Source organism: Macrotis lagotis, chromosome 2, assembly GCF_037893015.1.
Source record: "Macrotis lagotis isolate mMagLag1 chromosome 2, bilby.v1.9.chrom.fasta, whole genome shotgun sequence".
Classification (NCBI taxonomy): Eukaryota; Metazoa; Chordata; class Mammalia; order Peramelemorphia; family Peramelidae; genus Macrotis; species Macrotis lagotis.
In genome coordinates, this window is record NC_133659.1 from 1,173,167 (window position 1) to 1,196,624 (window position 23,458).

Consider the following 23,458-nt stretch of genomic DNA (forward strand, 5'->3'; position numbering starts at 1 on the left):
GGATGAACATCCCCTTGACTTCCAATTTTTTGCCAGCACTAAGAGCTGCTATAAATATTTTGCACACACACACACACACACACACACACACACACACACGGTCTTTTTCTGGGTCAAAGGGTATGCATGACTTTATAAGCCTTTGGCCATTGTTTCACATTAATGTATAGAACAGTTGAATCACAACTCCACTAACAGTGCATGCATATCTCAGCTGTTCCCCATCTTCTCTAACATGTTATTTCCTTTTTCTGTCATGTTAGCCAATCCAATAGATGTGGAATTGTACCTCAGAGTTGTTTTAATGGGCATTTTTCTAATCACATTTTCTAATCTAATTTAGAGCATTTTCATCTGATTATAGTTGTGATTTCTTCTTCTGAAAACGGCCTATTCATATCTTTTGACCATTTATCAATTGGAGAATGGCTTTTATTTTTATAAAGTTGATGCAGTTCTCTATATATCTGAGAAGTGAGCCTTTATTAGAGAAATTTACTTTAACATCTTCCAGTTATGCTTTATTTTATTATTTATTATTATTTCCCTTCAATTTTCCTTTATTACCCTCTCCTTTTACCCTGTCCATCGTCATGTGTTTTGCCTTTGACTACCACCTCCCTCAATCCACCCTTCCTTCTATGGCCTCCCCTTCTTTTATTCCCTTCCCTCTACTTTTTTTTTTTTAGGTTTTGGGGTTAAGTGGCTTGCCTGAGGCTACACAGCTAGTGTCTGATCCGGATTTGAATTCAGGTCCTCCTGACTGAAGGGCCGGTGCTCTATCCACTGTGCCGCCTAGCTCCGCTATCGATTTCCATACCCAATGGAGTGCGTCTCCCTTTTTGAGCCATTTGCAGTGATTCCAAAGGTTCATGTGCTCTCCCTAGCTTCCATTGTAGAAGCTGTTTTTGCACCTCTTTTATGAGATACTTCATTCTATTCTGCCTTTCCCTTTCCTTAACCCAGGATACTCTTTATTCTCATTCCGCAACTCATATCTGTGCTCTATTTCTCCTAAATGCCCTAATAATGAGAAAGCTCTTGACAATGACAAGTATCAATGACCTATGTAGAACTGTACATATCAGATCCCTTATGACTTCTCCTTCCTATTTACTTTTGTGTATTGTGTAGGACTTGACTGTATTGATAAGACTCCAAACAATGAAGTGAAGATGGGAAAATGGCCTATTTTCTAGCTGTTTAGGAGACATTGGGCAGCCTGGGGGTCAGGCGCGGAGGGGGCCACCTGAGCAGCGGCCCAATGGCTGCAACACGAAGCCGTGTCTTAGTGTATTCGTGTTTCCCGGGGGTATTCGGGCCCGATGGCCAGCGCTGACCCGCTCGCTGCCCAGGGGCCGGCCTCGGGGCCCGGGGAGCTCCGGATTGCCCGGCCCCGTGGGACCCGCCCAGCCACGGCCATCTGGCTTGTCCGCGGTGCCCTGTGGGCCCGCAGCCCGCTCCTTCCCCGCGGGCGCTGGCCCGGGGCTCCGCAGCCCCCCAAGTCTGGGCGCCCGCAGGACCAGCTCCCCGGGTGCCCTCCGGCTGCCGGCCGAGCCGGGCGCAGTGCGGCCCGGGGGCCCGTCTCCGCGGCGGGTCTCCGGCCCTGTTGTCCTCGGGCTGGCGGGGCCGGGCTGGCGGGGCCGGGCCCGGGGCCTCCTCTGGACCGGGGCGCGGGAGTCGTGGGGGGCGCGGGGGGCCCGGCCCACTGGCCCCCCAAGCCTGAGCAGGCCCCGCCCCGCTCCTGCACGTGGAGCGTCTCGCCCCGCCCCCTCCCCGCGCAGGCGCACACGGGCTCCGGCTCCCTGGGGGCGGGGCCCTCCGCGCCGGCCCCGCCCCGCCCCGCCCCCTGGACGGCTACGGGGAGCCACAGGGGCCATCCCGCGCCGCCGCTCGTGCCCCCAGGGGAAGCGGGGCCGCCGCCCCCCGCCCCGCCCCCTCGGCCGAGGCCACGCCCAGGCCCCCCGCGCCGCGCGTCAGGGAGCGGCAGTGCGCAGGCGCGCGCCTGGCCGGCCGCACGGAGGCGCGTGCGCGGGCCCCGCCCAGGCCGAAGCCGGCGAACATGGCGGCGCGCGGCGGCTCGGGCTCGGCCGGGGAGTCCGCGGCCTCGGGCGGCCCGGGCCCGCGCCTGGGGCTGCTGCTGCTGCCGCTGCTGCCGCTGCTGCCGCTGCTGCTGCCGGCGCCGGTGCGGGGCCGCGGGGCCGCGCCCGACAAGCGCTTCGAGGTGGGGGGCGCCGCGCGGCGGGGCCTCGGGGGCGGGGCCCGAGGGGCGGAACCTCCGGGCGGGGCCTTAAGGGGCGGGGCCTGAGGGGCGGAACCTCCGGGCGGGGCCTGAGGGGCGGGGCCTGAGGGGCGGGGCCGGAAGCGGGCGGGCTGGGGGAGGTGTCCTCTGTAAAGCGGGGCCCCGGGAACCCCCCCGGGGGGCCGAGAGGGGTTGGGGCAGCGGTAGAAGGGCCCCCGTGGGGAGGGGTCCCGAGCCGAGGCCAGGGGTGCCGGGCCCCCCTGTGCCCCCTTCTCTCCGGGGCGGCCCGCACGGGCCTCCCCCCCCCGGGCCCCTCCCTCACCTCCCCGCCCCCCCCGCAGGAGCAAGCGGAGCAGCTGTTCCGGAGCGGACACACCAACAACTGGGCCGTGCTGGTAAGGACCCCGGCCCCTGTACCCCCCCCCCCCGCCCCGAGCGCCCCGGGCTGCGGGGGCACCCCATGTAGCGCCCCGGGGACCCCGGCCCCTGCGCCCCCGGCTCCGAGCGCCCCGGGCTGCGGGGACACCCCGTGTAGCGCCCCGGGTACCCCGGCCCGGCCCCTGTACCCCCCCCCCCCCCCCCCGCCCCGAGCGCCCCGGGCTGCGGGGACACCCCGTGTAGCGCCCCGGGCACCCCCGCCGGCGACTGGCTGCCGACTCGGAGGACTCCCTGGAGCGGGCTGCATCTGCCCCCCAGCCTTACACCCAGCCACGGGCCCTGCTTCCACGAGATTGTTTTTGAACATTGTTTTACTTTTTCAGCTACCTGCGAAGATTTGTTTTCAACATTCATCTTTTTGTAAACTTTTGAGTTCGACATTTTTCTTCTCCTCCCTCCCCCCCTCCCCATGACAGCCAGTGTTCTGGGATAGAGGTCAGCCATGCACCCTGTGTGTTAAGGCATGCTGTGAAAGAAGACTCAGAGCTAAAGGAAAGAAGGAACAAAGTTGGTTTAAAAAAGTACAACTAAGTCTACCTTAGCCTGCATTCAAACTCCACATCTCTGGATGGCATTTGCATCAGAAATCCTTTAAAATTGGCCCAAGTTCATCAAAGTTGACCATCACACGGTATATACACGAGTTCAAATGCAGCTATGTGACCTTGGGCAAGGCACTTGACCCTGATTGTCTCCCATCCGGGGCCATCTCCAGTGGTCCTGATTCTTGTCTGATCACTGACCCAAATGACTCTGGAGGAGAAGTTGAGGTGACCCAGCACAGTCCCCCCTCACTCTGATCCAATTTATGAGCTCAGCATGACATCGCCTCTCTGCTGTCGTGGTCTTCTTCGAGGAAGGACAGATGTCAATGTTCACCTGCTGCTGACTTCCTACTGAACAGCAGTATTCCATCCCATTCATAGACCATAATTTTTTCAGCCTTTCCCCAGTTGGTAGACAAACTCAAATTTTCCAATTCTTTGCCCACTACCAAAAGAATTGCTGCAAATATTTTCCCCCTTTTAATGATCTCTTTGGGATGATGATGATGTTTGTTCTTTATTCTCAAAGAAGAATTGGATCCAGATATGGATCAAGTCAGCTGGAAATGACCCCTGGATGGATCTCTTTCAGATACAGACCTCTAGTAATGGTTCTGTTGGGTCAAGGGGGGATGCAGAGTTTGCTAGCCCTTTGGGCCTAGTACCAAATTGCATTCTGGAATAGTTAATTAGTTGACTACACCAACAGTGCATTAGGAGTTTACATCGTTTTAACATATTTAGACTACAGTAGAAATCACCACCAGTTCATGCTGTGTTCTTGAACACAGCTTGGATTTTTCAACACATTCCTTAAACCCTCCTTTTTAAATAACTCATTCAGACAGCCCCTTTCTGTGGAGGTGAAGGGAAGTCATCCTATATAGTTTCTAGCTCTTAGAGCTGGGGGAGTATTCATCCCTGTTTTAGTCTTTGAATAATGCTAGGATGGAAACTTCTGCAGCCAGGTGTGCAAGGCATCCCAGAGCACACCCTGAAGACAGCAGGGGATTCCAGACCCCTGCATCCTGCCCCATGCTCAAGGGTTGGCCAGCCCAGGTAGGAGCTCCTGGGTCCTGGGTAGACTTTGGACCAGCTTCCAGGACCACTTCACAGAATGGCCAAATTTCGGGGTTGACTGGGACTTGAATGCTACTGCCCAGGACCCGGGTCCCCAGAAAGCTCCTCCCTCTGAGGCAGCCCTTCCCTTCCACTGGGGATACCTCTTAGGTTGGTTTCATTGGCTCTGAATCCTCTTCTCTCCAAGGCCAAGCAGGGGAGGGTTGTTGCTTCTTCCAGGTGGCCGCCCTTTGGGTCCTTGCAGGCTGCTCTGATGTCTTCCCTTGTGGAGGCCAAAGATCAGTGGACCCTTTAATGCCCAGGTCTTTACCTTTTTGGGTTGTGGATGCTTTGGGTGGTTTGGGCAGCCAGTCAATGGTTTTAAATATTTTGGCTTTCAAAAGAAGTGAATTATCTTGAAATACAATGGTCAGGATATTTAAAAAACCCATAAAGTCACAGATCCCAGGTTTAACCAACCAGTCCTTTAGTCATCTGAACTCCAGACTGTTGTTCCTGGATACTTTTTGGTCTGTCTGCATGGAGCCCTGATGGTCACCTCCCAGATCTTTTCCTCAAATGAGTGCTTGTGAATGCTGTTTCATACTATTGGTTCATATTGGTTTGAGTCCTTTTTTCCCCCAGATGAAGTAGTCACCATGCCTAGTCCATTTTGTACACGTGAAATTGATTTTTTGGACAAAAGTAGGAAACCTTTACATTCATCACTACTAAATATTGGCTTATTAAGTTTGTTCCAATATTCCAGCCTGTTAAGATTCCTTTGGATTCCATATCTGTCATCCAGTGAGTTAACTTTGCTTCCTGGCATTGTGTTGCACAGCTCAGGGCCTGGCATAAAATAGGTGACTAATATTTCTTGGTTGATCTGCAGAAGAGGTTTTTTTTAATGAAGACTTCTGTCCAATTTGATATGATTTAAATTGCTTCAGAAGGGCCAATTCTGAATTTATTTCATGATGCCATCCCCTTCCCAACATTTCTCCTTTTCCATGACAATAACATGTCCAACTTTTTTTAAATCTAGGGAAAACAATATTTGTTTCCCAAACAGTGCAGTAACCATGTAACAGAGGAAGGGAATGAAGTCTAGTATGGCCTGTTATTTATATATCAATATTCCCTCTTCTAGCTGTTCTCCAGGAGTCCCTTTAATAACTGACACTAGAATTTTTTTTGGGGGGGGGAATGTGTTTGACTTCAAACTCATTTTGTTCCTTTTTTGGGGTAAATTTAGGGCCTCAGTCCCACAAAGAGGTAGCCAACAGGGACTCCTTGCCCTCTCCAAGGTGACTGAGCACTCTTCCACTCCCCCACCCCCATTGATTCGGTTGGGCTCAGCACCTTCTCTTCCTCAGTTTGGGTCCCCTGGTCTTCTCCTGTTACTCTTGACTACCCTTCACTCTATCACCTTCCTCAATTTCATAGGAAATTCTTTTGAACAGTGTGAAGCATCTACTCTCCTACCTGCTCTAGGAATTTTAGGAATCAGAGTTTAGTTTATCAATTCCATTAAGTCTGTTTTGGTGATTTGCCCCCTTTGCTTTTTTGGGACATAAATCTCAGAGAACCAAGGATATCAGAGAGTCACTAGTCACTGCTCACTAGTTGGTGCAGACTTGCTTGGGTTTTGTGTTGGGGCGATAGAAAGTTTACTAAACCACAAGCCCCATCCTCAGTGCAGAAGCAGACCACTGGGATTCACAAATACATTGAACAGGGATACATTGTGAGTAAAATGTCCCGTGATTTTTTTGTTTAAGTATAATGACCTGTAATACTTATTTCCAACTTCGCTTTCTCCAGAGAAGGAACTTCATGGCTCCTTCTTTCTGTTTCTTGAGATCAGGTACAGTTAGATATGTGCTCGATCTTTTGGCATCTCATCAGTCTCCCTGTATTATAAGAACAAATTAGGTCCCATCTTAATTTTTAAAAATCATATTTTTGCTTTGACTCTTAGGTCTGCACTTCAAGATTCTGGTTCAATTATAGACATGTGGCCAACACTCTCTCCGTTTATAGAAGTGTCAAGAGACTTGGGATTCCTGATAGGTAAGAACATCTGACATAAATCAGAGATCCCTATTCTGGCTATAAAAAAACCAAACAAACCTGTGACAGTGCAGGGGATAACATGATATGGACCCCAGGGTTGGATTTGGTTGAGGAGAGAAAGGTTGGTAGACATGGCCATCAGAGCATTCACAGAAGATCTAAGGTAGGATTCAATGGTCTGCACTTCTCTAGGGGAAGTCCACCTAGGAACTTCAGGAAGGCCTCAGTTATACTAAAGACAAGCCCCCAACCTCTTCCACTGAGTAAGCAGAGAAATTACTGTCTGTAGAGCTGGGTATGCAAGACCTGGAGAGTGACTTTCCAGTGATCTGGTGGTATTAATATTGGTATCAGGCCATAATGTCCTAGGTTCATTGAATAATGTAGCAGGGCCACAACAAATGCCTTTTCAGGAATCTGTCTGGGAACTTGGGGGTCCAGCTGGAGCCTTCCCTGCTCTTAAACCCTCTTAAGGATGAAGTGACCTTTGTCCAGGTTCTCCATACCTGTGATCAGACTATTTTGCAGCTGGAAGGGATGTTCCTAGACAGCAGTTTCTCAATGGTAGATAGAGAGGTCTTACCATTGACCGATTCGCATACATGATTGCAAAGATTCACCTTTGCAACCAAAATGTGGGCTCTTAAATAGGAGCCTTATGTTAGGCCAAGATTTGTGGTGAAGAGAGAAAATTGGGACCCTATGCTTGTATCTGTGTAATGTCCCTGGAGTGGGAACCCTTGAGTGGGGGGGCAGCCTAAGGTCACTCGGTCAGCCAGGAGGGATCCAGAGACTGTTCGCTCCAGTTGCTTCTGTGGGATGGACATCAACGGGCTGAGGAAAGGAAGAAAGGGAGGAGAGCCAGTGACCTCCTTCTCTGAGATAGACGGACCAATGGTTGGTGCTGCAGGGCCTTGTGCAGCGGGCCTTGTGCCTCCTGTCCAGGTGCTGGGAGCCACCAGGCTGGCTTTGGAGGAGAGTTGGACTGTTGTTGTTCTCTTCAGAGTTCTGTTAAATGTCTGAAAAAGAACTCCTTTCCAGCGGGCTCCTGGCTGCAGAGAGCTGTCCATCTGTCTCAGCTTGGAAGCTGGGCCGCTAATTATTCTTACATTCAGGTTGGGATGATTAATGGAGTGACTCTCTTGGCCTTTTGCTTCTTGAACTGCAGCCAGGAGGAGGGGATGGTCTGCTTTGTGAGGAAGCATTGTGGGAGTTGGGTGCGTTCTAATGATTCCTTAAAAAGCAATTACAGTTCATTTTCTCTTCTGTCACTTCCATCAGCGTAGTCATTGTGAGAGCAAGCAGAGAAGTCTGCCACACTTTTGTTAAGGATCCTTTCTACGTGTGTCCTGCTTCTCATGGCCTCTAGAGCTGGTGGTACAGGTGTTTGGGGACTGGGATTCCAAGTTCTAAAGACCTTTGGGTTGGGAGGGAGGTTAGCATTCATTTATATTCTTGTAGAAATTGTGCTTTGATAGGAAACTTGGAAAGTACCACTCTCAAAAGGCCATAACAGTAAAATATAAATTATTTAAGGCGGCTAAAGCTCTCTAAGAGAATTTATAATATCCTGGAAAGATCTGTTGACTTCACCAGTAACAGGAAAGTTAGGGAGAAGGGGGGGAAACAGAAAGGTATTGAGATCCATTTTAAGTTGGAGATATTTGTGGGACCTTCAGTTCTGGATGTCTAAGAGGTTGTTGGAGTCAGGAGATTGAAAGTCAGCAGAGAGCTTGGGGTTGATAAACAAGTTTGGGAATGATCAGCTTAGAGATGATAATGGAGTCCATGGGAGTGGTATGGAAGGGACAGAGCCAAGTCCTCTTGGTAGGTCCACAGTTAGTGGTTTTGACCTGGCTGAAGATCCAGCAGAGGAGGTTGGGAAGGAGCTGGCACAGGGGGTGGTGGTGTTTGTCCTTCATTCTCGAAGATGTCATGACCCAGGGAGGTGATGCCATGACAAGCAGGTGAATTGGATTGGAGTCGGTGTGGGGAGAGGGAGCTGTGCTAAGTCCCCAGCCTCACTTTCTCCTCCAGAGCATTTTGGGTCCAGTGACCAGCTAGGAATCAGGACTACTGGAGATGACTCTGGATACGAGGCAGTCAGGGTGAAGTGACTTGCCCAAGGTCACACAACTAGTATATGTCAAGTGTTTAGACTAGATTTGAACTCAGGTCCTCAACTTCAGGGCCAGTTCTCTATCCCCAGCAAAGGATCCTTGAACTAGAGCAGCTAGGACCTCTAGGACTCATCCAGTCCATTCCCTTCAGGAAAGCTCCCAGCATTGGAGCTTAGAATCCAGGCTTCCAAGTTCTGAGCTAGGGATGGGACCCCTTGGCATCAGCTAGAGGCTCTTTTCCAACTTTATGGGGTCTCCCTCTTCTCTCACTCCGCTTTGACCAGGCAAAACAAACTGAATCAAGGACCTTGTGACCTCTGCCTGCTGCCCGTATGACCCCTCCATGTGGCGTGGTCATCTTGGCAGAGGCACCTGTTGTACAAGTGACAATAAGAGGGTGACTCTCATGGTGGCTGGTGACATGGTGGTGCTTCCCGTCCATAAAGTCACCTGCGCCTCGCCACACCATCAGGAGGCAGGGACCATCCTTGGGTGTGTAATGACTGTTCCTGTGTTAGAGCTGGGGTGCTGCAGTAGACAAGGTGCTGGGCCTGAAAACTGTGAGACCCGGGTAGGTCATCTCCCTTCTGCTTGCCTCAGTTTCCTTCACTGTGAAATGGACCCAATGAGAGGAGAGCTGTCCAGGGTTTATCATGGGCCTGGCACAGAGTAGGTGCTCTGTTCAGGCTTATTTCCTTCCATCCTTTGTTTTAACCTTTCATGATTTTCAAATAGTAAAGTGAACTCATGCATTTCATTTGCTAAACTGTGAGTCAGAATAGCTTTTATAGCTTTATGGGCTCATAGAGTGAGAACTGGCAGTGTTCTTAGTGGTCACCTGGCCCATTGTCAGCAAACTGAGGCTTAAAGACTTACCCAAGACTCTCAGGAGGGAGTGCAGAAATGGGATTTGAACCTGACCCTCAGAGCCCATTGGGCCTGGGTGGCTTTTCAGTTCCCTCTCGTTCTCTGTCTGGGGTCCTAATGCCTGTTTTCTAATTCCGATGATGTCTGCATACCCAGGCCAGTGAGGGGCAGCCCCTTTGTTGCCTTCAGCTGCCTTTTGGACGTGCCTTGGGTCTCTGAACTTTGGACAAGGACTTCTTGAATTACTGGGAGCAGTCTCTAGCAGTTTTAGATCAGAGTGATAGGCTGGGGGTGGAGGGTCTGCCATTCTTGAGGAAGTCAAAGACTCCCAGCCTTGGGCCTGCAACTAGGTGGTTCAGGCTTGAAACAAGAATAAAAAGAGTCTTAGTGGAAAGGAGAGCAATGGGAAAGAAGACTAGACAGTAAGAAATGGCAGATGCCATGTGGAGCCAGTTGGACTTAGTGACTGGGGAGCCCAGAGAAGGGGACCCTTGGGAGATGGCATGGAGGGGAGGAAGGAGGACAGAGTTTGGGTTGGTGCTGTGGTTCTGACCTTGAACCTAGTGGTCCTTGGCAGAATCCTGGTTGTCCTTGGACCAAATTGAAAGCTGTTAGGAGAGTCCCCCCTCTCCCTCTTCTCCCTCCAAACTAGCAGATTATGCAATATGCTGAGAGCATCTCCTGGGGGATTTTTGCCTGGGTTCCATCAGTAAGCTGAGGGTTAAGATCTCTACCTCTTGGTGCTCTCTAGGAGATTTCTCTCCTATTTCCAAGTTTGGGAATGGTAGGAGATTGCAGAGTGTGGGGGTCCAGCCTCTGCTGGGTCCTTGGAACCTGACAGGAGGGATAGAGGCGGCGAAATGAGTTGTCAACAAGTGGGTAAAGGCAGGAGCAGGTTGACTATCAGCTGCTTGGATTTATTTTTATAGTCTCAGAATCATGTATGTTTCAAGCAGGCAAGCTAAGATCATTTCCTTGGTTACAAAAGTGTACAATTTTCATCATCAATCATATAATTCATGTGGTTACAAGTTTTAATCATGTGATTATAAGTTTAATAATCATATAGTTAATTGATTTCTTATCCCTACTCAGGGATTGTAACCACAATGACCTCAACCTGTTACCTTATTTATTACTACATTGTATAATTGTTATTTCATTTAAAGTTATTAATTAAGCAATTCTTTTAATGGAAAGTTTTTTTTTATATTTTCTGCGTAAGTAATGTTTTTTCCATACACTTCCTTAAGCAATCTATAGTGAGGGTCTTTATGCTTGTCTACCCATCTGTTAATTCTTACAATAACCAATTTTTCTTTCAGGCCTTGGTAGAAACCAGTTTCTGTGACTTTTTTATTCTTTCCCGTGAAACTAAGACTGTTACATATATCGGTCACCTATACTATTTTCTCACCATCTTTTTCATATGTTTCTGTGTAAGGGGGGCAAAACTATTAATTTCCCTGGAATTCTATCTGACCCATCTTATATCTGTTTTTCATATATAATATATATATTTTGGCGTCTCCTGGAATTCCCAGTGTTGGGTTTTCCAGAGATTTCATGATGTTGAAAGCCTTTTGTATGCCTCAGGGAGAGGCAGTCCTGTTAAATTTGGACAGAGTTTACAATCTGTTTTATTCAAGGAATTTTTCTGAAATCCTTCCTTTATAGTCATTCCACTATTAGGGTGAGTAAATATTGCAATCATTAATAAACCTGTAAATATTGGTATACATGGAATCCCTATATATACTGAAGAAGGAAATGTTGTTCCATCAGGCAGTGTGACTGCCTTGAGTCTTCTTGCTGCGACTGTGTCAAATGGCTTAGAGGCCCTGGCTTCCAATAGCAGAGCATCACTACTCCTTGATTCTCATGTGCAGGCTGTGCTGTAGGATGAAAATGAACACTGAGTTGGGATGGAGTCCCAGGTTTGGGGCTCAGATCTGGGAGCCTTTTTCTTACCCTTTAAATGAAAGCACCTATGGCTTCTAAGGTGACCTGGACTCGGCCTCTGCCTTTCCCATGGGAGGCTCTCTAGAGAGACTGTCAGGGTCCTGATGGGCTTGACTAGAAATCTTTCAATTGGTGCATCCCCTTTGATTTAGCTCCACCTGAATTGGGGATTCAAGGTTAGGGATACAACACAAGGCCTCTCTCTGAGTGAAGTTTACTTTTCCTTAAAGTTTCCACCACTGAGGGTTTTCTTATCATTCCAAAGGTCAGTTTGTTTGCTTTTTTAATATGAGACACAAGGAAAGAAGACAGATCTCTGTCTTGGGTTTTGAGAGAGAGTCACTCCATCAGCCAGTGGGTGCTCTTGCTGCAGGTGCAAGGACAGAAAAGCATCACATCATACTTAGATTTCCACTAGGAGAAGAAATAATTGTGCTTGGTCCACTCACCTCACATACAAGAGGAGTGGATTGGTTGGAGGCAGGGAGGCATGAAGACCTGGGTTCAAACCTTGCCTTAGGTGCTTCCTAACTGAAACCATGGGCATGTCACTTCCTCTCTGCCTCAGTTTCCACAGCTGTAAAATGAGAACAGTAATAATTGTGGCCTCACAGGTTGTCGGTAGGATTCAGTGAGATGATGCTTGTGAAGTGTTTTGCAGACCTTCCAGCTCTATAGATAGGCTCTCCTGTTCTGATTATTACCATTATCAGTGTTGTTATTGTTCTGCGATGCAGGAGTTTTTGTGTATAATCAACAAATCCAAGAGGTGGCATGCTGTACTACAGAGATTGCCAGACCTTTTTAATTATTCACCCTATCGCTAAACAAGTTTTGAGGACACCCTCTAATGTCTGTATGCTTATTTTTAAATATCTATACAAGAACGAGGTGAAATAAATTAGTTATTTCTTCTTCACATGGGAGTTAGGGGCCCTTCCTTCATAGCAGAGAAGAAATCTGAATTTTTTTTTCTTTTAGAGGGTTTTTATAGTCCTTTATTGTAAAATTTGGGTTTTTAATTATGGGCTCTTGTGTAGTCTGCTGGCCTTTTGCATGTCATTTGTGACTTCCATAACCCCCCCCCCCCAAATATCCATTTCATTTCTTAGGCTGACCTTGCTATATCGGAATTGTGATGGGGGCAGGTTGTGATGTGGAAGGGATGACTAGCAGCAGACATCGAAATCAACTCTTTAGTGGCCTGAACACTTTCAGTAAATTTGGATGCTAATCATTTAATCAGAGTGATGTGATTGTATGTCCTTTGGTATTTATGAAGGTCTTTGGTTCCAACCATGACTCGGGGTTTGAGGATCAGTCAGTTGGGTGTTGTTTATTATCTTGGTGCATCGCCCTATCCTTAGGGAACTCCCAGTCTGAAGAGAGAGACTACATGCCAGCTGTTCTGCAGGGGCAAGCCACAGACTGAATATATGTACATCAGACTATCCAGAGAAGCCCCCCGACAATGGAAGATCATCAGTAGAGCTTCCTGTAAAAGGTGGAGATTGATTGGGACTTCGGGGCAACTGGAAGTCCCGAGGAGGAGGAGGAGGAGGACAATATTCTTCATTTCATTTCAGTCCTTCTTTTGAATGTCTGTCATAGCTGAGAACGCTTCCTCACAAAGGAGCTCATTCATTGTTGGCTACATCGAGGAAACCAGAATACTCCCATTTTCAGCTCCTACCTTCAGTTTTGAAGAGATTTTTGTTAGAATTTGGCAGGAAATGTCCATCTTTCTGATGTTTAACAGTTGCTCTTATAAATTGACTGGAAGATACTGCATTTTGTATTTTAAACTAATAGTTTAAAAATTCATTTAAACTATTCATTTTCAGATTTTCAGCTAAGTTACAAGATGCTTTCTCCTACACAGGTTTCTAAGAGTTTTCATAGGTGTGTGCAATCTATGTTGTTTTCAGGGAGAAAAAGAATCCCACAACAATGAAAACTGTCCCAAACATTCATTTTAAAAATTCTCTCTTCATAGTGTGCATTTCTTTTGAAAAAATCAATTGCTTTTTCCCTCAAAGCTGAAATAAACCAAAACAAACCTGGGAAGCTTCCTGGGCAGTTTGCTAAAGTGCTGCCTGCACAGTGACTTCAGGGCTATGTGGTAGGGTTGGGGTGGCTGGCTTGGGCCAGCTCAGCATTGTGAATGCTGACACTTTTCTACACATCAGGGCTAGCTAGCCTTGGTTTGTTTTGCTCAGTGTTGGGACTTCGGAAAGGGATGGAGAAGATGTTAAGACAGTTTGCATTGAAAAGTCAATCATGTTTTTATTTTATTTTTTCAGGGAGCTTGTTGTTAAATATTTACCAGAACACCAGCTAGAATGAGTAGTAATTAACATCAGTTTACTAAAAAAACAAACCTTTCCATTGTATATACAGGGGCTGAGGTGAACTTGTAATTTTCCATCATTTGCCATACTATCAAATGATCCCACACATATCTACCAAAATATTTTAATGCCAAAAAAGCTATACCAGACTATTATTTACCTTTGTAAACTTAATTTCTTGGCAGCTCTTTTAATTTCCAAATATTTGAATAGTGTGCACTTTTTTCAGTAATTGGCTGCAGCTTAGTTAGTTTGGTCTTGAGACCAAGGATATGGGTCTGATTGGAGGTTTTGCATTAATAGAACTTCTTGTAGTGAGATTTCCTTCCCCATTCCCTTGACTTGTACCCTGCTAATCACCATCCCTTGGAGATCACAATCATGTGAAAATGTGATGATCAAAGCTGATGTTGGGCCTTGTTTTGCACATGCATTGTGCGTATTTTCTGTCAAAATCTAAGGCCTTCTTGAAATGTATTTCATTGTTTTCTTTATCATACTTACTGAATTATCTGACCAGATGTGAGTTAAGTATGTGGCTGATGGTGCAGCACTATGGCCTGGAGACATCATTTAGGACACCGGAGAAAGTCATTAATGTGAAGATGAATGAAGACCTTTTCCACAGTGCCATCTAGGACCAAGATGGCAGCATCCATCAGCAACGGACCAAGTTTGCTCCTTTGTGTTTTAGTGTCATGATCAGCTGAATTGCCCTGCTTTGAGAATGAATGCTCCAGTTTAAGCAGCTTCATTATATAAGGGGGAAGATATGTTTTCCATTATGAAAGGATAACTTTTTATCCCTTTGTTAGTATGAGTCAGAAGCAGCTGAAGAGCTGCTCTTTGAATTTGGCAGTCCTGGTTTCCAAATAGAAAGCTAGCCAGTTTTCAAGAAAATCATCATTTTGAACTTTACTGTATCTTGAACATATGCAGCAGAACATTTTCTACTTGAAGTTAATCACATATGCTTCATTAATTTATTCTCCTTTGGGCAGTCCAGTTTTATGGTTGAATGATTATGTCAAACCTAATGGTGCTTATTATCTTTTAGTGATGAGAATTATTCTTGATTGATTTAGCTGAAGTCTTGAAATGCTGTTCCTTCATTTTGTTTGCTGTGCCCTCTGAAACATTTCTCCTCTTGCCATGTTAGCCTGTTTTCTCTTGTGCTGTTTTCAAGGTGTTGTATCCCTGGACCCTCTCATAAGTCTTGGATGTGCCTTCTCTCAATGCTTCCAATACACAATTTCAGACTTGGAAGGGATGTTAGTGGACATGTGATTATTAAATCATATGCCTAAGAAGATTCTCACCCCCCGCCCACCCCCCTTTAGTAACAACCTTCATCTTTGGGAGATCTCTCATTGTTAGGCAATTCTTCTATTTCCAGCCCAAGTTGGTTTCTGTAACACGACACAGGGGAACCCCTTTTTCCATGTGTTGGTCTTCCAGGTCATGAAAGGCATTCATTGTACTCCTTGATTGTCTTCCAAGTTATCTCCATTGCCTTCATCAGAATCCACAGTGCAAGAGCATGAGGCTTTTACTATGGTGGTGGCTGACTTGGACGGTAAGACTTGGATGAATGAGTTGTCTGAATTTTAAACAAAATCACTTGAGTGTAAAGGAGACTTGCGGGAATTATGTAAGGTGATATTTTATTCAACACAATCCAATGCTTTCCAGTCATCAACCACCAACAAATAGTGGCACAAGAAATATTTCATGCTTTTCATCATCTTTCAATGCATTGAGAGAAGGTAATGATGTGGTCTCTTGATAAATATTACTTCTGAAACTCTGCTTGTTCCTGATTGGCACTCTCACTTAGGGTTTTGTGGAAGTGGGTGAGTAAACACAGAGGGTGGTTGTTATTAATGATCTCTTGATCACCTCTTTATGGATTAAAAAGGTCTGACATGTTTTCAATGCCTTCCTTTCAATCCCTTCCTTCAGCTACTCTGAATGAGGTTGCTGCCAGCACGGGTCTTCTCTCAACACACATATTTGCTGTCATCTCTGCTTTTCTCATATTCAGTCTTTTTTTTTTTTAACTTTCATTTAAAAATTTTTTCCTTCCCTCTTGCCTCCAGGCAAGCAATATGATATTGATTATATGTGTATAATCATCTAAAGCATGGGTCTGTGTTAGCCATATTGCAAAAAAAAAGCAAGAAAATTAAAGAGAAAAATGTCTGCTTCAATCTATACTCAAATTACATCTGCCTTCTCTCTGGAGATAGCATTTTCATTATGAATCCTTTGTAAATTGTCTTAGATCATTGTCTTGATCAGAAAAACTAAATTTTTCTCAGTTCATCATTGTACAATGTTGCTGTAACTGTACAGTGTTCTTCTGGTTCTGCTCACTTCACTTTGCATCAGATCACAGAAGAATTCAATTTTTCCTGAAGCTATACTGATATATTCCATCAAAATCATTCTACAGCTTAATTCAGTCATTCTCCAATTGCTGTAAATATTTTCCTACATTGAACTCTTTGCTCTTTCTTGGAATCTCCTTGGGGTATAGGCATTGGTGGCATGACTGGTCATGGTAAGTGCCCAATTTCAAAGCCTTTTTTTTGGGCATCATTCCAGATTGCTCTCTAGAATGAATGGACCAGTTGGTGGCTCCACCACTCATCTGTGAAGTTTTTCCTTTTTTCTTTGTAGTCCTTCCATTTCAACCTTGGATACTTTTGGGTTACCCTGCACTTAGATCTTCATCAAGGACAGAGTTATCACTCACTTTCTTAATTTTCTTTAACTTGGTTTTCTTCTCTATTGCTTTTCTCTGCTTCCTGAGTTTGAACTGGCTAATCACCCCACCATCTTTCTTCTTAGCCCTTTTAGGTGAGCTTATGTTCCACTTGGGGTCTTTGGTGGGTTAATCAAATCTTTACTTCTGGCCTCTTGGGGAACTAGGTGGTACCATGGATAGAGCGTCAGAGTCAGGAAGATCTGAATTCACATGTGGCCTCAGACATTTTGCACTTGCTAGCAGGGTGACCTTGGGCAAGTTACCTTACCTCTAGGGCCATCTCCAGTCGTAAAGTGCTCGAGAGGAGAAAGTGAGACTGGTGACTTAGCACAGCACCCTATCACTCAAATTGAGTTCACTTGCTTGTCATGGCATCATCTCCTGGATGTCATCGTCTTTGAGAACAAAGGACAAGCATTGTTGCTTTGGGTTTTTTTTTAGTTTTTTTTTTTGTAAGGCAAAGGGGGTTGGTTAAGTGGCTTGCCCAAGGCCACACAGCTAGGTAATTATTAAGTGTCTTGAGACTGGATTTGAACCCAGGTACTCCTGACTCCAAGGCCAGTGCTTTATCCACTACACCACCTAGCCGCCCCCAAGCATTATTGCTTTGGTGAAATTTCTGGACAAAATGATCATAGTTGGTATCCATTCTGCTTTTGTTGAAATAAAGGATTCACTGAGTGTTTCCTCACAGTTTTCAGTTTTGTCCCAGCATGTGCTTTTCACTTTCTTCTGCTTCTCTCTGAACTTCATATATTTTTTGTATTACCATTTTCTGTGAATTTCGTGCTCTTCCTAGACAGTGAAAATAAAGTACTCATCCCATTGTGTTCACTCCATTGACAAGCCCTAGGCTCTGCCTGCAGTGAAATCTTAGAACACGCCTGTTGAAAGAGCTTAAGAAGAGCCATGGAGACTTCCAGGCTGGAATCAGGGACTTTTTCCAATAAAGGGTTTCTATGAAAGTCTTCAAATTCTAGAAATTGTTAATAGAAATTTAAGGGGAAAAAAATCACATGACACTATATAACACAATGTTTTTTATGACTACACATTATACTTGGTGACTTTGCTCTCCTGCTTTGTAAGTCACATTCATCTTGAATTCTAAGTAAATTTTATTTTTATAATAATTTTCACGATAAAGTTAGACACATACCTATAATGGGTTAAAACTGGAAACTTTTCAAAGGGAAGCTTGATACTCTCATTGTAGTGACTTTTCTGTGTTAAATTAGAACTTTGGTTGAGAAGAACAATTCATATGTTAAAGAAGCTAACTTATAATTCACTAGTAACTTCTTTTTTAAAAAATCTATACGGGGTGGCAAAGTACAATGGGTAGAGCACTGGTCCAGTTCAAATCCAGCCTCAGGCATTGAATAATTGTATAGCTGTGTGACCTTGGGCAGGTTACTTAACCCCATTGCCTTAAAAAAAAACATACAGTATAAGAAAATGAAAAATCATTGAAATGGTCTTGAATATGTATTCTGGGTTCCTGAGCTACTCTTCAGTGGGACAATAATGAATTCTGGTGTTCCTCTTTCTTCTAGTAGGATGTGAGTTTGAATTCCTTTTTTTCCTCCTAGTCACATTGTTCTGATGCTTGCTGATGACATGGCGTGCAACTCCAGAAATCCTAAGCCAGCCACTGTGTTTAGTCACAAAAACATGGAACTGAATGTTTATGGAGATGATGTGGAAGTTGATTATAGAAGCTATGAGGTAAAATGGTTTAATTTAGAAACAATTTTAAATTTTATAATGCATTTCAGGAACATTAAATTTCTGTTTTTCACATGTTCTTAATTTTTAATTCCACCAGTTGGACAGATATCGATGTCATTCTTCCCCTGGACTTCAGGGAGTTTTGTTATTGTTTAGGGGCTGGGGACATAAGTACAAAGGGCCAAAATTTATTATCATATTAGTCTGAAGTGCTTATCTGTGCATACTCAATGAACTTATAATGAAAATAATCAATTCAAATGTTGAAATCAAATGTATTTTATTTCCCCTGAGTTTAAAGGATTCTGGGTATCTGTTCCCCTTTAAAAAATAGACTCCTGTTAGCTAGTATTTTTCTGTTTAGTTATACTAAGCAGTGGGGTATACATGTGTCTTTGTCTGTGGTCTGAAATGATCATTTCTTGCTGGTGGGGAAATCTAGTTACTAAAAACCACCGTTTAGTTGCCAAGAATAATTCAGTGGACTGGGAAGGCTGTGGTTTACACAGACCCTGGGTTTTGGTGCTCCTGAGCTCCATCAGTGCTCAGAGCTTGGCCCACTTTTTCTCAAAGTAGGACTAGAATTCAGGGCTCTGAACACAGCAGTAGCATAGAGTTCAGATATAGTCTCCATTTTCTGTTAGGATTTAGGGTACAAAACAAAGTTTCAGGGATCCATGACTGTCTAGGTGAGAACTCCTTTCAGCAATAGGATCCTTGCCACAAAGGCATATTAGATGCGTCTTCAGAGGCACCCTACCCTCTGCACAGCATTTCCTCTCTTGCAGGTTTGATGACTGATCTCCAGCCTTTGCCCGTAGCAAGGTGTGACCTTGTCTGACTCTCAAGTTTCAGATCCTGTTCCTGAAGTCTACCCATCTTCAGTCACCAGCTTGACCTTCTGACTCTGCCCCTTGGGGTAGGAGTTATCCATAACTTTTGGCTCTCCCAGCCCCCACTGTCCGTAAACTGCCAGTCTTGCTCTCCCTGATCCTATTACTTGTGAGTGTTCCATCTCCTCGGTTTGTCCTTTGACTTCTAAACCTGCTCCCTCCCTTCTTCCCAGGTCATCTCCCTTGCTCTGGGCTTTGCTTTCTGCCCTTCCAAGTTGGCCAGTTGCTTTAGGGTGCCTTTGCTCCTGGACGCCCACCCTCTGCCCCAGCTTGGGCACTACTAAACGTGGCTGGAGAAGACTGGACAACTGTGTTGACTGGACCATGCCAGATTTAGGTTATCCTGTGTCAGGTGACCCCTCTGCAGATGGGGGTTCTGACCTTTTGTGAGCTCTGTATCACTGTCTACCTGCACTGCCCTCTGCTCAGGCTCCACAGGAAAGAAGGGGGCCATTTATCTGCAGTGCGCTTGGCTCCTGACCTCTCCCCAGGCCCCCTTCTCGCTGCCTGCCCCTTTATCCTTTGCCCCCCTCCAGTAGCTGGTCCAGAACCCTTTCATGGTTCCCATCCTCCTGCTAGTTCTCAGCCTTTTCTGTAGGGTCGATCCCCATCTGTGCCTTGTCCCTTTCTGGAGTGCTCCCTCAGGGCTCTCTGCTGGGCTCGCTTCCCTCTTCTCAGCATATCTGACCTGTTTCCTCTTCTCCATCCTCGGTGCTCCAGGGCTCTAGGATCTCAGGCCGAGGGCTTCTCCTCTACTCTCTTCCCTGTTGGTTGGTCCCTTTGTTAGTAGACATGACATCCTCCGTGATTCCAGCCCTTCTCTGGTGCTGTTGCCGGGAGCAGTGAGTTTGTCCTGTTTATCCTTGGCTCCTTCCACATCCCCTTCTTCTCTCACATCTGGCCTGGAGCATCACAAGCGGTTTCCAGTTCCTCCTTCACTAGCTGCTAGACTGTTGTGCCTCTTGCTGAGGTCTGACTCTGAGGCTCCCGTCTTCATGACCCTCTGGGGTCAATAAAAAGCCCCCTATTGGTAGCCTGGCCCCAGCTTGTGTTTCTGGGCCAATGCTGCTCTTTTCCTTCAGACCTTCTTGCTATCCTTTGTTGAGGCTTTTCCTTTATCACTGGCTCTGCAGAGGCTGTCCCCTTCCGCTCTCTGCCAGGCTTAGCTCAAGGACTGTCTCCTTCAGAGGGCTTTCTCCATCTGCCCTGGACCTCCTTGCCACTTGGGTCCTTGAAGGCAGGGCCCCTGGCCCTTTTTGTCTGTTGGTCTGTTGCTATCACAGTGCCTGTTAGCTCACAGGTTCTTTATCAGGGCTGACTGACGGGTCATCCTTTTTCCTTCCTCCAGCCTTCCCACCCGGATGGCCACTGCCCGCAGTCAATTCCTCATCAGTTTTTGCTTGGGGTGTTGTAATAATGTTGTGATTCTTCTCCTTTCCCTATTTAAGAAATGGTTTTTTTAGACTCCTACTCTATTCCAGTCAGTATTAAACAGTTTGATATTTTACATAAATCATCTGTGGATGAACAGATAGGCTAGCTTCCTATAGTAGGCCTTTAGAGTGGGCCTCAAATCTTAACTCTGTGTTCACCACCCGTTTACCAGTGATGAAGCTCATTTTTGCAACCACAAGAATGCTGACAAAGATATTTCCATCCTCTTCTGCTCAAATTCCATGTACAACTGCAGCAAGGCTGGGATGTCTTGATTCTTTGGAAAGTCCCCCAGTTTATTTTTGTACTCTGAACCCCACCACCCCCCTCTCTACTAGGAGGTCTTATGACAAGTTAGTCACTGTAGATGCCTTTTGCCTTGCTCATCAGCAGCGATGTCCTGTGCTTCTCCCAGCCCGTGACTGCCCTGCTAATATGACATTTTTGGCTCTTCAGGTCAATGTTTCTCAACCAATGAGATTCTGTATTTTACTGATCTTTAGCATATTGGGGTATTACTCCCATAAGGCCCTGGGGACCAGGGACATCTCAGATTGTGAGGAAGATCTGAAGTCCACTTCATTTGAGGAGGCTATGGACTCTTAGAAATGGCTTGGAGCTCTGCCTCTGGTTTGTCTGGACCCACACCTAATTCATCTTTCACAGAGTAGGCAAAACACTTCTCCTTCAGCGTAGTTCTGATGGTGTCTCTTTTGTTCAGTACTCTCTAAGACTTGCTTCTAAGATGAGAGATAGGCTTCTTAGCTTGCCTGCCTCCTGCCTCAGTCTCATGCCTATCACCTTCTCTTCATCCCCCCTCCATCCTGACCTGCCTCCTAATCCTTCTTCCCCACTTTGTATCCCAGTAACCTATTAGGTAAACATTGACTGTAGGCCTTGTCAAAGATTCGAGGGTCCAACCCTGATTCCTTGGTTTTTCAATGGTAGGATTCTTTACGAGGTGGCATCAGACCATCAGTGACTTCTTTATGGACTGCTTCTGGTCCATCCTCACCATCCTGTTATCTCTAGCCTATGGGCTAGAGTATGGGTGATTCATGGTTGGCATTTCAGTTGCTCTCTCTCTCCAACTTCATCATGAGCTCCTAGTCCCATAACAAGAAGGAAATGTGTTTCCTTGGGTGAGATTTGTCCTTCGGTAAGCATTCCTTTTCGTTCTACTTGTCAGTGAATCAATGAAGGGGATATATATATATATATATATATATATATATATATATATATATATATATATGCACAGGCAAGACCAGTATTTAACAGTCTCTTCTAGAATTCTCTTGGAGCATTCTGGCACGACTCACCAGTCTGAGCCTCCTCTAAGTTTGGAGAGTCTGGACAGCCACACCTGCCTCCTGTCAAGGCTTTCTCAACCTGTTATGGTTAAAAGCACTTCATCTCCTGGGAACTGATGCTTCTTACACTGCCTGGCACTTACTCCTGTGATCTTGTGCAGAGCCAGCTGGGTCTTTGGGCAGCCAAGTACCAGAAGTCCCTTTGTTCATAGTCTTGTCTCTGGGGTTCTGGGTAGACCTCACTGGGGAGCAGTGAGTTGACAGTTGACAACAAAGGAAATGCCAGGCCAGCTTTGGGTAACCTGCTGGACCTTTCTGGCCTTCACCTTGTGGCCTGATGATATTCAGATTTCTTCCAAGGGCAGTTGGAAGTCATTCCCAAAACTGTATTTCCTTAGCATGAGCTTTGGAAGAGCATTGCATAGGGAAAGGCCCTTTTTTTCAGGCATAGCCCTGGGTCAGTGATCCCTGAAGGCAAGATGATCTTTTTCCCCAGCACCAACTCCTTTCCCAGGGGCAGTTTCCAGGTGCTTCTTAGTAGGATTTGTCAGTTGGGCCCTGGGTGTTGTGGAGGGGCAGGAGAAGCCAGAGAGAAAGTGACCTCATTTTAGGTAGATCAAATTTTTCTTCCACTCATTGACATGAATGAGTAACAGTGGATCAATGACACTATTGGAGCTTAATATCAGCTGCCGTCCCTGTGCTCTTCCAACTTGAAATTCTGGGTAGCTCCATGACATGGAAAGTGTTGGAAGGATTTGGGCTTTGGGACATGGATATTCTTTGATGACTCATTGGGAGATGGTTTTAGGCATTTCTTAAAGCATACTGCTTCTTTTTCACCTGATTTATTTAAATGCTAGATTTCTCCATGGTACCCCATAGTATTTAGGTAATAATTTTACAGTTGTGATGCCAAATGAAACTGCCCTGGTCCTCCCAGAGGTTAGCCCTTTGGCCTGGGGCAGAGACAAGACATTTCAGTTATTAGAAAAAGTTGAATGAGCAGAGCATTCCAAGGGCTCTGAGAAGCTCCAGGAGGAAAGTTCAGACCTTCAAGAAAGGGAAACATTTTAATACATGAATTGCTGTTTTCAGCAAGACCTAAGGAAAGGGAGGAGTCAGGAGGTGGCTGTCTTAAGTGATTCAAAGAAAGGGGGATTCTTATCTATTGAAATTATTTGTTTAAGTAATTATTTTCCAATTATATGCAAAGATAATTGTCAACATTCATTGTTTTACAGGCTTTTGAGTTGCAGTTGTGCTCGTGTTTAACATATTTCCATATTAGTCCTGTTAAGAAAGAAGAGTTAGAAGTAAAGGGGGAAAAAAACATGAGAAAGAAAAAAATGTAACAAGTTTCAAAAGGTGAACATAATATGCTTTGCTCAGCATTTAGGATCTGTTGTTTTTTCCTCTGGATATGGCTGGCATTTTCCTTAAGAGGTTGCTCAGGGTTGTCCTCCATCACTGAACTGCCAAGAGGAGCTGAGTCCACCATAGTCAGTCATCTTGCAGTATATGTTGTTGTCCTGGTTCTGCTCCCCTTTGCTAGCATCAGTTCATGAAAGTCTTTCTGGGCTTTTCTAAAATCTAGCTGCTCATGATTTCTTATAGAACCATTTTTTTTGTCACATTCACATCCCTTGTTCTT

At 45.8% G+C, this 23,458-nt stretch overlaps 1 protein-coding gene across 3 annotated transcripts in view; it reads left to right on the plus strand.

The window, feature by feature from the left end:
- Positions 1 to 2,054: 2,054 nt before the first annotated feature.
- The window catches only part of PIGK (phosphatidylinositol glycan anchor biosynthesis class K), a 90,035-nt gene continuing 68,631 nt past the window's right edge, over positions 2,055 to 23,458 (plus strand). For all 3 annotated transcript variants that reach the window (XM_074221138.1, XM_074221139.1, XM_074221140.1), the window contains exons 1-4: positions 2,055 to 2,224; positions 2,584 to 2,637; positions 6,269 to 6,360; positions 18,026 to 18,161. In XM_074221138.1, coding sequence (XP_074077239.1) covers positions 2,063 to 2,224; positions 2,584 to 2,637; positions 6,269 to 6,360; positions 18,026 to 18,161 — 444 coding nt within the window. In that variant the 5' untranslated portion in view covers positions 2,055 to 2,062. The remainder of the gene's footprint in view (positions 2,225 to 2,583; positions 2,638 to 6,268; positions 6,361 to 18,025; positions 18,162 to 23,458) is intronic.